Source organism: Haemorhous mexicanus, chromosome 15 (genome assembly GCF_027477595.1).
Source record: "Haemorhous mexicanus isolate bHaeMex1 chromosome 15, bHaeMex1.pri, whole genome shotgun sequence".
In the NCBI taxonomy this organism is placed as follows: Eukaryota; Metazoa; Chordata; class Aves; order Passeriformes; family Fringillidae; genus Haemorhous; species Haemorhous mexicanus.
The window spans coordinates 131,485-148,751 of NC_082355.1; the positions used below are offsets into that span (position 1 = coordinate 131,485).

The 17,267-nt window shown below is 43.2% G+C and overlaps 1 protein-coding gene and 1 long non-coding RNA gene across 4 annotated transcripts; one reads left to right on the forward strand and one right to left on the reverse strand.

Annotated features, from left to right (window-relative positions):
* Positions 1–1,642: 1,642 nt before the first annotated feature.
* LOC132334062 (C-terminal-binding protein 2) lies at positions 1,643–12,890 on the reverse strand. Of its 2 annotated transcripts, none has more exons than XM_059859768.1 (9): positions 12,722–12,890; positions 11,999–12,153; positions 11,764–11,908; positions 9,097–9,303; positions 8,272–8,486; positions 7,326–7,456; positions 7,025–7,152; positions 6,371–6,434; positions 1,643–5,325 (listed from the first exon to the last, which is right to left on the reverse strand). In XM_059859768.1, the coding sequence occupies exons 1-9, from the start codon at positions 12,885–12,887 to the stop codon at positions 5,154–5,156; spliced, it is 1,383 nt and encodes a 460-aa protein (XP_059715751.1). In that variant the 5' UTR covers positions 12,888–12,890; the 3' UTR covers positions 1,643–5,153. The 2 variants fall into 2 exon arrangements, with proteins under 2 accessions (XP_059715751.1, XP_059715749.1); XM_059859766.1 differs by having other exon boundaries at positions 6,371–6,491.
* Positions 12,891–12,932: 42 nt separating this feature from the next.
* LOC132334064 (uncharacterized) lies at positions 12,933–17,030 on the forward strand. Of its 2 annotated transcripts, XR_009488333.1 has the most exons (3): positions 12,933–13,277; positions 13,989–14,128; positions 16,638–17,030. It is a non-coding gene; the product is annotated as an uncharacterized LOC132334064 (long non-coding RNA). The 2 variants fall into 2 exon arrangements; XR_009488332.1 differs by having other exon boundaries at positions 12,933–14,128.
* The last annotated feature ends 237 nt before the right edge of the window (positions 17,031–17,267 follow it).

A 17,267-nucleotide genomic window follows, 5' to 3' on the forward strand; every position in this document is an offset into this window, starting at 1 on the left:
CGCGTCTCAGGCTGCATCCCACAGAGAGCATGAGGAACTGCTGCCAGCCTCAGAGGACCGGCAGCACCGCAGTGTGAGGTGCTTCACTTTCCAGTGAGGCAGATTTTGGAAAGCAGGTGCATTTAGGAAGTAATTACAAAATTACTGATACAAAATCAGTAGATGAATGAATTCAGCTGTCATGATTAGCTAATAAATCTGAACAGTTATCATGTAGCACAGCATAATGTTCTAAACCTGCCTCTTTTCAACATCGACCCCAAATACTTATGCATCCTATAGTTAGAATAATGACGTGATTTTATGTCTGTTTCTGCTTTTGCAGTAAAGGTACAGTAGCAGTGCTAGAACCTAGAATGAGGAGCAGATGCTATGCTCCATACCACCATAAGGATATTCTTGTGAAAGTAGGTTGTTCTTTTGCACATATTGCTTCTTCACTCTGGCAGGGTCCCATTTAACACTGAATTAGCAATAGCAAAGACAACTTGCTTGCTTTCACTTCAATTTATTAAAATGATTGTGCCCAGTTGTTTTACGCGGATGATATTTCCTGTTACCTTCTAGTTAAAGGGATGCAATGCACTGATTGGAACATGGGTAAGGCAATGCCCAATACCAGTTGAACTACACAAAACTTCAAAGTATCAGTGGCACCAGCACTCTGTGCTCTCCTCCTGTCCTATACAGCATCTCTGAGTTTTGACTTACTACACACCACTAGATTTACTAACTCCCCTCCCCTGCTTTGTTTTATTTTTAACGTACAATACCTACATGAAACATTACTGAATGGTAGCAGAGCCATTATGTCTTGCATCTAAGTGAGTGCCATGGTAAATCCAAGATCAGTACTACATCCTTTGAAGACCAGTCTTTGTCTTCATGTCTTAAGTTTCTTTACTGAAACAGAAATATTATCAGCTGCGCAGCAGAAATAGTACCACCATGGGAAACATTCCAAGTGCTCCTATGCTCCTTCCCATTCCACCAGTTCAGACTCCCATTGCTGTGATAAAGCAGACCAGCATTTCTCATCTCCCAGGCATGGTGCTGGATATTCCAAAGGCATACAGCACCAGGTGGGCCAACAGTGATAAAATTCACCAATACTAGGGGTTTCCTAAGTGTCATTAATAATTGACCCAGACAGCCTAGGTCATAAAACATGAATTAAATTAAATGTAAAAAATACCGAACAACTTTTCTATGCTAATTCTGTTGCACCAACCTCTACTACAAGCTAGAAAAATTAATTTCATAAACTGTGTGTTAATTTCAAATACTGTTTTACTGTGAAAGGGTAAAGACAGCTACTGCTGCTAAACTACATACTTAAATGGCTGCAAAACAGGTATCACAATTTCAGTTTGTGAGAAATCAGGTAAGTAACCACTACCCTACATCCAAATGTGTCCCTTAAGCACTGAACATTGCTTCTTCTCCAGACTGCCACCTGCACAGCCTTGAGCGATGGTCAGTGCTACAGCATACAAAGAAAGCAATTTGCCAGAGTGGCTGATCCAGGGACCGATTTTGTGGAATTTAAATAATTTGAAATGCAGACACTCACCTGTACAGGTTTTCAACCCTCCCTTTCAATATTTATCTAAGGCTACCCCTTCCATAGACAGCAGCCATGTTCTTTGGAGAACTTTATTAAAATATATCCAAGAAGTAATCAAACATTTTCTAATGAGCCAGGAGAGAACTGAAGTGAGGAAAACATCTGTACAGAGGACAGTGCTGTAAATTTTTGTTTACATGCTTTATTTCAATGTTTCACAGTTTAATCATTGTCTACAAAAATATATTTCTGAAACTCTGAGTCCTCTATAAAAAAAGCTGGTCAGCAGCAGTGACCCTGACAAACAGAATGTACCTTGGGATAGTGCGAGCACCTCCTGTAAGCAGATTAGTGCGGCTAGGGAACGCCTGCCTCACCCTGGGAGATTTCTGTTCTTTGGGATTAAAGCTCTGCACTAGTTCTGAAAGAAGGCATTAAAAAAAAAAAAAAAAGTCACCCCATTTCTGTATACTGCACTAAGCTTGGAAGGGGGAGCTGCAAGTTCAGTGTATCACACAACAAAGAGTGCTAAAAAAGTACTTGGCACTCAGGGAAAGAAGAACTCAGGATGCTTTAGTTCCGGTAATTTTTTCTTTGAGCTATCCATTCAGAACAGCCTTTGTCTGATGATATAAGGTTCAGGCTGTCAGGAGAGGTACAAACAGCACACAAGCAGAGTAATCCTATAAATGCAAAGAGAATCCTTCTTTGAGGACAAGATGAGGGTTCTGTTCATTTTTACCTCAACATTTTCTGCTGTGGCCTTAACCAAGAGGAAAATTACCATCATATACAATAACAAGTGTACATTGTGTTGGACAGAACAGAGCCATTATCAATGCTGTCAGCTTCAACTCCTTGGTACCCATAACTGGAAATATTTCTTACATCATCAATCATTCAATTCCTATGCTTACTAGTCACTAGTGTATCTAGCCACCAAAAATATGAACTGAGAAACTCATGTTTCCCCCAAATGAAATTTTTCTACTCTTCCTCTGCTCAGTTATTTGACTGTCTATAGAGATACTTGTAGTAACAAAGAAAAAAAAATAAATTGCCTCTTCTAAAAAAATAAATCTATCTTGCATTGTGCTCTAGAAAAGACTAGGTCAATGTACTCTGATCCTCAAAGTTCATAACTAGAAGCCCCTTACCACGAAATAATCTTAGTCCTGAACCCCAATGTAGGGCAGGAATTTTCAGCAGCAAATAAAAAGTAGTTATTGACAGACTGCTTCCCTAATGTGGTAATAGAAGATGAGCTCTCTGAAAACTTTTCCACACCTGCCTGTCAGAAGATATTTCTGAGCCAGCAGCTGGTGAAATCTCAATTTCCTAGAGATTAGAGAATTCAGGAGAGTGCTGATGGTTATTTTAGGTACACCTGCAATCAATGGGCTTCTGAGCTCCAGGCTTTTGTTCAGAAAAAGTTCTCCTGTTAACTCATGCCTACCACCAGTCTCAGTCTGATCTGCTAGACCTGAGCAGCCAAGGAGGTATATGAATTTGAAGTAGAATCAGAATCATCCACAAAAACATAGAAGCCAAGAATCTTCACTGAGACAAATACTTTACCAAAAAAAGACACTCAGCACTAGAAAACTAGTATTATCTCACTAATACTAAACAGCTCAAGTGTAAAATTTGTAAGAAAACACCTGAAGTTTACTTCTTGACTATTTTCCTTTCTTGAATTGCTGAGGGGAGTGGAGAAGGGGTGGAGAAAGGAATGAATCACTGTATTACTAGCAAGCCACTACAGAGAAGGCAGTATTGGAAAAAAAATTTAAACCAGAAAAAAAAATCTGAGAACGTAATTATTCTGAAAGCTTTCCTTACCTTCCTAAACTAAACAGCCTAAACAGAAGATTTTGTCCACACTTCAAATTGTTTCTCCAGTCTGTTCTCATCTGTTCAGCTTCCAGTCACAGACACACAACAGAGAGAATAATCAAGGGAGGCAGAGAAACCCGCACATAGGGTATGCCTCCCATACAGCACCTACTTTAATATATCCAAACAACATTAACAAATCAATCAGATATTGTTACATCTTGTGCATGGAAAGACTATAACTGAAGTGTAACAAGATGAAATAAAAGGAAGATGTGAAATTAAAGAAACATCTTCTCCTGTGTAACTCTTTGCTGAAGACTCCATCCCCCTTAAAGAAGTGATTCATATTCAGTCATTTGTGAAATGGAGAAGACTTGCCAGCAACAATCCTGCCTTGGCTTCAGGTGAAAAACTGCAAGTATTAATTCTCCTTTTAGTATCACAAAGCCTATTCACGTAAAACAAACTGCTGTCTTGCGTTGCCCTGCTGCCCTGCCCTGCTATAGAGATGCAGTATATCACAAAATCATAGACTATGCTGAGTTGGAAGGGAGCCATCAGGATCATGGAGTCTGTCTCCTGGCCTAGCACAGGACACCCCAAGAATCCCACAATGTACCCACAAGCATTGTCCAAACACTTCTTGAACTCAGATAGGCTTGGTGCTGTGCTAGCCTCCCTGGGGAGTCTATTCCAGTGCTCAGCCACCTTCTGGGTGATAAACTTTTTCCTGACTGTTAAAAGCAGCCTCCTCCACCAGCACAGACAAGTGGGACGTTACTTCTAGCTGATGTAATTATGCAAAAAGGAAAAAAAAAAAAATCTGTATCTTAAAGCTTAGAATTCTAGTGTGATGGATCCCTTGTGGATAAACACTGCCATAGACTACGAGGTACTTATGTGTGAGTAACCAGCAACTGCAGCTGCACATTATTGCTACTTGCTGTCTCTCAGTGCATGCTTTTCCTATATCAGCATTTTCTTACCTTCTCCAAGTTATAGACTCCAGGGTGAACAATTCTGAAGCCTCACAAACATGGTTGCCACCAAAATGCATTTGATGACATTTTAATACCTTCCAAACTATTTCAAAGGCTGGCTTTGACAGTGCTACTTTTAGCATCAGGCCTAGAACTGCATAGAGAAAACTGTGTATGGTCAAGAATTAACAGTGCCTGTGCTACGCCTGTTATCACAGGAAACGTTAACTAAAACAAGCAAAGTAACACACAGAGCTTAGCCTGGCTGCCTTTTATCAAGGGCATAATGAAGACAATAGTCACAACTTCTCCAATTCACTAATATTTTTTCTCATATTCCCCATGGCTACACTTAAAAGACGTTCAGCCAAATTAAATTTAAGCTACAAGTCACAACTGAAAAATGTGCACTTAAGTTTGTACCACCAAGGACCATCCCTGATCAGGTAGCTTCACTTCCATTTTCAAGCACACAAAGACAGTTCCCTGTCACAGACAACTGAAGCAGATACATGGGAGAACTGATTCATTAAGCCAAGGGGAGGCAAGGTCACTGCTGCCATGCCTCAGAAAAGGAGAAAGATTCATCAAGAAATTATAACTAAAAGGTTACAAAATAAAGGCAAGAGCTAAAGTCTGTCAGCAAGGAAATGCATTCTCCTGTCATGTGAACAGGAAAGAGTGTCTGTAGGGTGTTAAAGAAGGTCCTAGGAGGAGATGCCCTCCTACTTTTTTCTGCTGCCAAAGGAGAGGAGAGAAACACGCTGCTATTGGTCAGCAGGAATCTCTCTGTCTGCATCCAGTTTGCTTGTCTCTCCTGGGGAAGGAGTACGTGGTGCAGAGTGAGAAACAGGAGGGATTCCATGAGCTACAATCCCTTCTACTACTGGTGGTTCTGGTAGCCCAGGGTTGGCTACTCCCACTACTCCTGGAGGAAACCTAAAACCAACAAAAACATAGAAATTACAAGCTTGTCCAACAGAGTTATTCAAAGGAAAAGGAGCCATGCCCTCAGACGTGCTGAAAACAAATCCCTCTTTCTAACAGAAACGCTCTGAGATAGATCACAGGAAAAGTCTCCAAAGCTGAGGAGTAGCAGTGCTATCCTAATGCCAAATGACACCTGTTTGCAGGCAGACCCAGACAGTCTGAGGTCACATACTAAGCATTTGAAAACAGATACAAAATTTATCTCCAGTTGAAACTATTGTGAGGCACTCTATGAAGGCACCTGGAGGCTTAGGAATTACCTCCCCATCAGCAGGACGGGTGTAAGCTGCAGTTATCCTTCATAGGGCTCCAAGGCAGAAAAACTAAGAAGCTGAACTAATAAAACTGCTAAATGTAAGAAAAATAGGAGAGTGACAGTCATGAATTGCTAATGAACGATTCTTCCATCACTTCCATTCTGCTTCCCTATGCCCTCTCCATAAACACATCTCAACTTCTCTAGATCTCTCATAGAAGGAAGGAAAATATATTTCCTACTTTGCAGATGGGAGACAAACAGAAGGGAAGCAACCGGTCCATAATCACTTTACAGGTTTGTAACAGATAAACTCAAATGCACTCTGTTTAGACTGCTGAACAAATCCACCGGACAGTGACTCAGTAATAGTCGGTATCTGGGCTACATGTAAGAACTGTGCTTTGTTTTTATACAGCCCTAAAGCTATGCACAACTTCTAATGTAGAGCTGCAGATCATTTTTAGGACATTCAGCAGACCTTCCTATATTAAGGTATCTCTTGGGCATGTCTTCCAAGGATTTGGAAATATTGACCAGTATGCAGCTGGAACTTAATATGACCAAGTACATGTTAAATACTTGTACACCTTTAGAAGTGCTGCTGTTAAGTTTCGGGAAAGAACTCATATAGAGTGTATAGGAACAGAGACATATCTGTTTGCAGGTACAAGCAGTTCTCAAACCCCCTGGCCTACTTCAGCAGGAAGATATGCTTGGATAACCTATGTATCTCACCTGTAAGCTGCAGCTCCGTTGAGTTCTGGGTGGACAGTTGCAGGATCAATATTGGACCACTGAGCTGCTAACAGCAAGTACTCCTTATTAACACAGTTTCTCAAAGCGTCAGGTATATGACCTGCAAGGGCACCAAGAATGACAAAAAACCCAGAAAACAGGTAGGAGAGACTTGTTCCCTGCAGCATTTACAAAGGAGAGTAGAAAGGAAAAGGGCAAAATCTTTTCATCCACTTCCACAGGAAAACACTGGATACAAGAGACTCTTCTCTAATCATCTGGTGTCTGGGGATGGCAAGAAACCGATCTTTTCCTCCCACTTCTATGATCAGGTAAAAATTATTGCTACAAACTGCAACTGCCAAGCCTCACCTTTTTCAAGAGACAACATGTACTACTCAAGGAAAAAAAGGTACAGTAAAACTCTCAAAGGAATTCTTGCAAAGGATTTGGAAGATGTAGGTAAAAAGGCTTTCCCAGGGAAAAAGCCACTCTGGCATTAGGTACAAGAATTCTCAGGAGGCAAAGATACAATTATCAACTTAAACTCCAATCCCAGAAACCACTTAATGAGTCTAAGTTTTCAGAACAACCAGCATAATCCTTGCAGTGAACTAATAAAATTCAGCAGCAGGGGCAAATCTTCTTCATTACCTGTAATAGCTCTGCGGATCTCTTTAGCTGCATCTTCTCTGGATTCAATGGAAGCCTGTTCACTGTACCAAGCAGTGTGAGGGGTGCAGATAACATTGGGTGCATCTTTTAATGGCCCCTGAGCAAAACTGGGGGGAAGAAGAAGGTTTTTTTCCAGAAGTGATAATCCCATCTGTAACCCAAATAACAACAAAAACAACAACAAAAACCACAAAAAAACCCAAACCCACCAAACCGCCAAAAAACACATCCAGTTTAGGTGAACCACCAGATAGCAGCAGGCATGCAGGTACAATATTACCTGAAAGGTTCAGACTCATGCACATCCAGTGCTGTTCCTCTGATTCTCCCCTCTTTCAAGGCTTGTGCTAAGGCTTTCTCATCAACCAGCCCTCCTCGGGCTGTGTTCACTAAGAAGCAGCCTTGACGCATCTGGAAGAAGAAAAATAGTACATGCATTGAGAATGAGACTTTTCATGGAAGCTAAGTGAATCTTGGGAAGTCTACTGGAAATGAGCAGGAGTCTGCAGTGACTAGATGAGGTCTGGAGGAACTAGGAGTGCTTTCACTGCAAAGCTTACCACAGGGGAAATGCCTGCAAGCAATGCTTGAGAAATTTGCTTTAAAAATCAACAAACAAAACCGTAAGACAACAAGGGCAAAAGTGGAACTCTCAAGTTCTGCACTCCATATTCATCCTACTACATTAAAAAAAACAAAACAAAACAAAACAAAACAAAACAAAACAAAAAAAAAGACAGGAACCATGACTCAACTACCCAGCTACACAAAACTGGACTACAATGTCCAAATGTCTCTCATAATAGCACTGGAAAGCATTCATAGACTGGTTTAGCCTGAGACTGGCTTTGCAGTGGGCTTGGGCAGGGAGGCTTTGGCAGTGCTGTGTAAAACAATGTACACAGTCCTAGCCATGCCACACCTAGCTCTAACCAGTGCAGTAAATTATTTTAAAGATAATTTGAAATTATGGAATCACCTAAAGTATTCTTTATAAAGGAAACTACTTTGCAAGAAGAGCCAATCCTATTCTTCTCGTAACATAAAATTCTATACAGCACAAAGCACAGGCACCCGGATCCACACGCTCCCAGCCTCCAAAGGCAGCAGGAGGCACACAACAGAGGCAGCAGGATTCACACGCTCTCAGTCTCCGTGAAAGCAGCAGTTTTGGTTTGCATTCATTTCCACAGTGCTCTGTGGGGGAAATCAAGCTCCTGCTGCACCTGTTTAATAGTGAAGTCATTGATGAGGTGATGGTTATGTTCATTCAGGCTGCAGTGCAATGTGATGCAATCGCTGTGCATTAGTAGATCCTGCAGGGTTCCTACTCGTTGTAAACCCAAGGATCGCTCCACTCCATCCGGCAGATAGGGATCATAGAAAATCACGTTGAAGCCAAAGGACTTGGCTCGCAGAGCCACTGCCTGTCCAACTCGGCCTTCACAAAAGAAAACCCACAATCATCAAGGAAAGGTAAAACAAACTTTAAAGACAAGATACTGGGGTAGACTGGGAGCCTACAGTGAAGTTTACTACCAGAGCCCAAGGTATTGCAGCCCTGGAAACCCCTAGGATTCGCATAGGGATCCAGAGGAGGCTATTCAGTGCTGCTCCTATGTAGCTAATTCTAGCTCTTCCCCATGCAATAGCCACAGCGTAGTCAAGAAGCCGTTCTGTTTGCAAACCAAATCTACACTCTGAGACAGAGATAATAATCTGGCAACAAGAACTTGGAGAAGGAATTGGTAGCCACCTTTCAGGCAGCTTTGCTACTAATAAAGTACCTAGCACAGAGGGAAACAGACACTGAGAAGAGCTGTATAAATGTTTCAATTCTTCTAACCATTTGGAATCAAAAAAAGAGCACCCAATCCCCTGACATATACCCAGCTCTTGAAGATATCCAGAATAGGGCACTAGCATTCCTTAGGAGACAGTGTGTTTCACAAAGAACAGTTGTAGAATTATCACTTTTCTCAGTATGTGACTCTTAGCTTTCCAAAAACGTTCACAGTTCTCTTTTCAGCCTAACAATTCCCATCACTTACCTAGTCCAATGATGCCCAAAGTCTCCCCACGGATACGCACAGCACCTCCAGCTACCTCTCGAATCTGTTCTACGCTTGAGGCTCGATTCCCTTCCCGCAGAGCCTGATGTAGCCAAGTAACACGGCGATAGAGGTTCAAGATGTGGCAGAGGGTAGAGTCAGCAGTCTCCTCTACTGAGGAGGAAGGGATGTTGCAAACGGCAATGCCTGCAAAGCCATAGATATCATATAAGATTTTTACCATCACAATCCTAAAACAACATAAAGCTCTTTAAGCACAAATGCTGAAAGATAATGGAGTACTCCAGAACTCAAGAAACATAGGATTCATTTCAGAACCTCATTCTACAACAACACAGATGCAACCAGCCATCTTTTCAATCCCCCAGGATTTCCCCCAGGAAATACCATTCCTTCCTTATAAATATCTATTTGATTGACACACTCACCAGAAAAACAAACAAGTTGAAATGAGAAAACTGGGCCATACAAGTGATAAAAGCAACTAACTTTTTTAAAAGACCTGCATTCAAAAAGATGCGCTCCTTCCACAGATACTCCTGACAAATTAACAGGCATTCTGTAGAAGAATTGAGACAGATGGCTGAGCTCCTCATGCCTCATGGTCCAGATGCTCACTGCGAGCATCAGCCTCCCCAGGAGCAACAATAAGTAACTAACTCATTAAATGCAGACAGAAGTCCCAGGAGCTTCTCAAAATCCATTTGAAGTTAAACTTAAAAATAACAACACATGACACTCCCACTCTAGAATAACATACAAACACAAGGACCATAAAACCCATGGCTACAACTATCAAGTAAATTACTAATGTAAACAGAGTTGAAGTCCTAGAAGCACAAATTACTGTCAGAAAAGGGAAAGATGGAACACTGTATGAAAATCTGGTTGAAGGTCTGAGCAATCTATGAAAAAAAAAAGTAGGAGGGGGGAGGCTGGAAATATACCATTTCATTCCTGCTATCCTTCGTTTGACAAACCAGGGAAGAGATAAAAATAATTAGATGGAAAAATGGTCTCTTCCCAAACATAACCCTAGTCATTTGCCAAAAAAAGGCAACTCTTCTACCTCAAAAGTCTACCACCTAGCCAAAAACTGGAAACAAAATCTAGGCAATGGTTGAAGGTGGCATTGTTTTGTAAGCCTACTCAGAGGAGATATTTGGGTAAACTCAGACCATGCTTTCCCATGAGTATTAGGAGAGCAATGGCCACAGATAATCCCAGACATCCAATTGTTTTTCTCTATCAAACTATTTCAAATTTTGCCATAATGGCACACAGACAACTCAGAGGACATGAGTAAGGGTGATAGAAAAAACCAGTTTCTCTTAATCTCGCTGGTTATCATCTCATTCAACTCTAAACAAGCCCCATGCATTCATCTGTTACACAGCCAGACACAGATTTGTGTTAACATACAGTATTATATCTAAATGTAATAAACCACAAACACAGACAACAGCCCTTTGGTCTGAAGATTCAGAACACACAAGGAACAGTATCTTACCTCTGAATGAATTAAAAGGCCTGGCTAAGGATGAAAATAGCCATTAATTGCCCATTAAAAAGCAAATCTGACCACAAGTAAGGGTCATCACACTGTCTCTCCACGGCAAAAGTGGCAAGCAACGGTCTGATGGTGGAGGAATTTTGACTCATTTCACCTTGGATTAATGAGTGTGCAGTGGAGGAAAAGGGAAAACTTTGAATCTGAATGAATCAAAGATATGGATGGTGGCCTTAAGTAGAGAAGCGTTAAGACTAGCTTAGGTTCCTAATTCAGCACAAATATGGCTGGATGAAAGGCAAGAACCTTGACAGGAACTCTTTAGACTATTCCTTTGAATCATCCAAATGAAAGGGCTCTTTTGACTTATTTCAAGCAATAGCCCAATACACACTCTTAATTTATTAGAAATTCACCTGTTCTTACAGATCTGAAAATTGCAATGTTTGCCTATTTCAATTTTATACACTAATACCTGTATTTGATTTAACCTTAACAAGACCTGCATTACATTAAGGAAGCTTTAGAATCCCTTACACTTGTAAAACTTAAAAAAGAAGGGGAAGGATACTTAAGTGATCCATCTCACCTATGAGACTAAAAGGTCCAGAAGTCTCACTACCATCTGTTTAATAAATAACATCTCTTTGTCACATGATCCAGACACTTTTCACATGCCTAGGATTCTAAAGGGATAACTAATAAAGTTTTGTATCAGAACCTATTTGCATATATAAAATTAAGAAGAAAACTCATGAAGCATTTACAAGGAGTCTATCCTGCATCAGCATTTGCGGGCAGCTTTCAGACATCAGCTTGCTCAAGGGTCACAAAAAGACCAAAGTCACCTCACCAAAAGTTAGCTAGATGCCATATTCAGATTCCTGAATTCCAAACAACAACAAAGACACCAACATCATTAGCAGAGCAATCAGAAAACAGAGAATCTTTCTTTTAAGCCGCCTACCAGCCCCTCTATTGGTCAGTTTCCTAAAGATACCTGATACTGAGCAGCTCCAAATCTCTGTACATAGAAGTTTTTAAAAGCACTCAGCTCATAAAGCACAAAAAGACGTGCAGTGTTCCATTTCACATTCAGTTTTGATCCCAACAGACACCTAACGGCGTCATCGTACCTAATTCTGCAGCGGATTTGATGTCAACATTGTCATAGCCACTGCCAATACGCACAATGACCCTGAGGGCTTTGAATTTCTCCAGATCCTGACGAGAAAGGGTAATGGTGTGATACATCAGAGCTCCTACTGCCTCATTCAGCACCTATAACAAAAACCAGTCCAAATCAATATCTGGTTTGGTTACCTAAGAAGCAAAGCTCTACTTCTGAATCTTGCACATCTTCTTGCCCACCTTTTCATGGATTTCCTGAGTTGACTGAGCATCACAAAATGCCACTGTAGCAACATCCTTCAAAATGGGCATCTCCACAGTGCAATCTCGTCCATCCAGGAGTGCAACCAGTGGCCGTGCTGGCATTGGGCCATTCACAATAGGAGGCCGTATGCCTATTAAGAAAGTCAGCAGGAGTGACTACATGAAAGACAAGAATTCTGGAACCCTCATCTGCTAGTCCAACAAGTTGATAATTGCATTTAGGAACAGATTAGGCAAAGCAAAAGACATGAATACAAAACACAGGGAAAAGACGCTGGGAAAAAAAGCACAACCACCTCTGCCACCACTTAGATGAAGGAAAATAAAGCATGCATTATCAATAATAATGTATGAGAGGTGATCTGCTCAGAAGCATGCCATCTTACTGCTGGCTCCTGAAACGAGTGACAAAGTCGCTTCACACCTCCTCCCCAATGACCGCCCCCCCCCCCCATCCTAGCATGCCCAGATAATATTTCCCCCTTAAGTGAGAACTTGTACGTCCACAGAGCCTCCGACAGTCAATAGCATCCGGCCCTTTCCAGAAGGCCGTAGGCAGCGCCTTCTCGTGCGGCGGGGCCCTGCTCGCCGCCGGCCAGGCGGACGCTCAGTCCCACAGGCGCGCAGCGGGTCCCCGCGGGGGCAGGTGCCGCCGCCCGCTGCTGCCACAGCTGCCGAGGGGCGCCCGCCCCGCCTCACCTTCACAGATCCGGTCCAGACGCTGCCGCTTCACTTTGTGCCGGTCCATAGGCCGGGCGGGGCCGCGCCGCCCTCGGCGCCACGGAAGGACCCGGGACCCGTCACTCGCCGCCCGCGCCGCTCCGGCGGAACCGGAAAGACGCGACTGGGCCCACGCGAGCGGCATTGCCGCCACCGAGGCGCTGCGCACTTCCGCTTCCGGTCCGCGGACCATGGGCGTGGGACGGGAGCGGAGCCTGGCCGGGCCGCTCCGGGCTCGCTCGGTACTCCCGGGTCACGGCCGGCTTCGGGCCGGCTGGGGCTGCAGGGAGTGGATCAGGAGGGTGGTTACAAAAAGCTGGGAGGTGGATCCTGGGATGTGGCAGGTCTTCCTAGAAAGCTCTCTGTGCATGAGACAAAACAGGGAGTCATTCACATCGGTTCTGCTTCTGTTTTACCACTATTGCAGCCGGGTCTCCTACACCTGTCCCGTGCTTCTGGGAGTGGATCAGCGCTGCAATACCCGCTCATCCTGAGAATCCACTACATAAATCACGACAAGGACGTCACTAAGCAAGTTCTGTACAGTTCAGCTTAAGCTTGCCCTCCAGTCCCGTCTCTACCCTCGTGGCCTCCTTTGGATGGTCTCTAGTAGCTTAATGTCTTCTTAATATTGTGGTGCCCTAAACTGCACGCAATACTCAAGGTGGGGTTGCACCAGTGCAGAGTAAAGCAGGACAATCACCTCCCTTGACTGGCTGGCAATGTTTTGCTTGATGCACCCCAAGACATGGTTGGCCCTCCTCGCTGCCTGGGCATACTGTTGACTCAGTAGGAGCAGCTTGTACCTCAGTCTTTCCTGTTAGTCTCTAAAGCACATAATGCTGCTGATAAGATGTAAAGTAAACAGCCCTTGTGCTGCTGCCCTGCCATGTGTCCATCTATCTCACAAGCAAAGAGGACAAAATTTACAGGAGTGATTAAAATAAGAGCCTACTGGTTCGTGTTCTGTGTTCCACAGCACTGAAAGCCAGTGAAGGTGTCAGCAGAGTGAGATCACTGATCTTTGTGGCCTAATGAGGCTTTGAGTCCCCTATCTTGTGGCTTGAATGAATAGAAGTCCAGTCCATTTCACTGTGGAAAGCAGCTGCAGGACTGCTGCTGAAACAAGGGGAAATAATCTAATCCATGTTCTTTAACTTAATTGCTTTAATACCTGTTTAAGTACCTTCCCAGCCTACAGGAAAGTAAAATTTTTGATTTGGTTCCTGTTCTGGTTTTGGCACAGATCAGTGAGAGTGGGCATGGCCAATACCCTAATATTATTTGATACCACCTCAAATCATTGCTGAGGGCAGAGAAAAGAAAACTCACTTCTGAGGAGAAGAGGTTCCTTCTGGTGGGGGAAAGCATGGTTGGGAAGAGCCAGTGAGTATTGTCAGACTTTCTGCGCAAATAATTTCTTTGTCTTACACCTTTTGTTATTAATATGCTGTTACTATTCCTTATCTCATTCCTGTTTCTTATCTCCACCATGATCTTTGCCTTTTGTTCTTCCAATTGAAGGAAGGCAGGGGAGCAAGCAGCAAAGTTTAGTGGGAGAACTAAATTGAGAAATACCCTTCCAAAACCATGACATTATTTTTCTGACTGCATTGAACAGCTACAACCCTTAAGGCCTGGGTCTGTCTTGCCACTGCCCGATCCACTGTCCTGCAAACTAATTAAGCTTCACTTGAGACAAGGAGAGACAATATGCATCATGGATATACCTGGATCAGAAAAATGGGCTCACAATGCATTACTTAAATGTCTTTGGATCAAAATATAGTGCAATGCACTATTAAAACTACTTATTTTGTCTACATTCTTGCCTCTGAAAAAATTTAAACTTAAGGTAGTACAGCAGCGCTGTTATAAGGTGCTCTTCCTTTCTTCTCTTGAAAAAGTAGTTTTGCTTTCCTTTTACAAATAATTTTTCTTCTGAGCTGCTCATGCCTTAAATTGCTTCTGTCATCCAATCATGTGCACACTAACCATTGCCTTAAGTAGTTGGTGAAAAAGGACTTAGAGAGTCTCTGATCCAACATCTTTGACTAGTCAGTAGAGACTCTTATAGATAACCTGTTCTAGCACTGCACCAACGTCTTAGTGAAAAAGTTTTTCATATCTCTCAGCCTGAACAACCCAAGATGAAATTTTTGGCCATCCTAATTTCTTGTATCACCTGCCATTTGGGTTTATCACCTTTGCAGCTCATCTTTAAATAGCTGTAGGGTGGTAGTAGATGGTCTCTCAAACAAGCCCAGGTCTGATAATTAATTTGTAAAGAGCACATGTAGGTCATGTGCTACCATCTTGGTAGCCCTCCACTGGATCCTCTCTTGTTCCTCCACATCGCCCGTGAACTCAGGGGCAGGAAACGGCACACAGCAGTCCAGGTGTGGCCACTCCACTGCTAAGCAGACATGAATAACTTCTTTCAGTCTCTGGCCATGTTCTTCCTAATATAGTGTGGTATGTGGGTTGTTTTATTCAAAATCACATCTTACTGGTATCCATGGCAACTTCCAGGTCCTTCCAGCAGGACTGCTTCTCATCCACTCAGTCCTCAGCCAGAAAAGATGCATGGGGTCGCTGTGCCCTGTTTCAGAACATGACGGTCCTTCCTAAACATCATAAGGCACCTGTTAACTCAGTTCTTTCATTTCTCAAAGTCCCTCTGGACTGAAGCTATGTTGTTCAGCGTGTCCATTGCTTACCCTGAATTTTTATCATCATAAATTTCTTAGTTCCCTTTTCCTGTAGAATGTCTTACAATTATTCTCACCAAAGATACAGTCTACCCATTGAGCTGTATGACTGTACTTAATCAGACAGACACCTAAATGTCTCTGATCTTCCTGCCGTGACCCACACTGAGGGTAAAATACAAGGACAGCTTTGAATTCTTTACTCATAGGAACAAAAAAATTAAACTGTCTGAGCCAGAAGTGGCCAAGTATCCCAGGGTAGCTGCTATGGATGTCATACCCCTGAACCTTCTTTGGCATTGAGCAGCCAGAGCTGTTTAGGGCACTAGCACTCATGCTAGGAAATGGAGGAGGTTTTTATTTGGTTTTTCATAAATATAGACATCAACTTCTGCTGGGTTGTTTGCATTAGGTTAATATTTCTGTAGTGTACAGGTGTTACTATTAGCTGTGAATGTCTGCTGTCTGTCTCTAGCCCTGTAAAGAGCAGAATGTGGTGCTGTAAATATTAGCCCAGGCATAGAAGTGTTTGCTCAGCCCTCCTCTGTGCTACCTCCCCCAGCAGTTCTCTGATAGGACTCCTGACAAATGGCCAAGACTCAGCATCCTTTGCACTTCCCAGTAATGTGCTCTGGTTTTGACTGAAGAAGGGTTGTAGTGGTGAAATCCTGAAAAAAAGCAGCAGAAGCACCAGCATGCTGTAATCTTCCTAAGATTAATACTATACAAAATAAGGTACAACTAAGTTACTCATCACCTACAGCAAACAAAATACTTCCTTGGTAAAAAAGCCTCACTTCACTGGCTGTGGCAGTCATGGATGTCAAGATGAAATGTCTAGCATATCACTGGAACTGCTACTTGCTTTAATATGGTGATATACAGTAAATTCCACGCAGAAAAATTCTCTCACACCAGTTCCTTGCAGTAAGCAGGAGGACTAATCTCTCTTAAAAACTCAAGAAGAGAAGGGCACCACTGAATTAGGTATTCATATACATTGAATACTTAATATATCTGCACACTTATTACCCTTTCTGTTGGGGTTTTCAGGCAGATGGGGTAGGTCTCTCTATTTATGCAAACAAAAGACTTACAAAAACATTTGTCCCATTTTCATATACTAATGTTTGATGTGCATGTGTTGGACTGTAACTTTTTCACACTGGTTAATTTGATTTTAGGATGCAAATTAAAATGAAGTATCTGTTCAAAAGAAGCACAGCTGCCTAAATGCCATATGGGCTCTCAGAAATGTAATCTTTTGTGTGGCTGCAGACAAGCAGCTCAATCGAGACAGAGCCAGCACCAGATGAGGAACTGAAATAACAGCCTTCACAACAAAGCCAAAAGGAAGAAGCCACAAGCTCAGTCATCCCATCCCAAGAATTACTTGGGGAATCTACCCAAAAGCCAGTCTGCCTCTGTATCCTCCAAGAGCAATCCCTCCAGAGTGAAGGAGACTCTTCTAAGTTGGAGACTGTCCTTTACCCAAATATGCCCCCGAGGGTGCGCAGTCACAGCTCTGCTCTAGGTACTGAAGCGTGCTATCAATCAATAAACAAACGTCTTGCGCAGCCCCTTCCAAAACGCCCCTTTCGAAGCGTCCCTACACTGCCCGGCCCCAGGCCCAGCGGCTTCCCGGTCGCCCTGGGGACAGCGGCCGCTGGATGAGCCCCGTCACTCGCCCCATCTCACAGCTGTCCGACGACGGCCTGGCCGTTCCGCCCGCTGCGGTCCCCACGGGCGGCCCGCGGACCCGCGCTGGGGCGGGCCGGGGGCGGTGCTCGCTGCCCGCACCTCGACGGGGCGGG

Bases quoted from the DNA above. Each gene is read 5' to 3' on its own strand.
- LOC132334062 (XM_059859766.1), bottom strand. From the start codon at position 12,887: ATGCCGCTCGCGTGGGCCCAGTCGCGTCTTTCCGGTTCCGCCGGAGCG. The intron at 12,154-12,721 runs GTGAGGCGGGGC...CTTTCTTAATAG, and splicing joins TCTGGACCGGATCTGTGAAG to GCATACGGCCTCCTATTGTG. The intron at 6,492-7,024 runs GTAATGAAGAAG...GTGCCCTTGCAG, and splicing joins GATCCGCAGAGCTATTACAG to GTCATATACCTGACGCTTTG.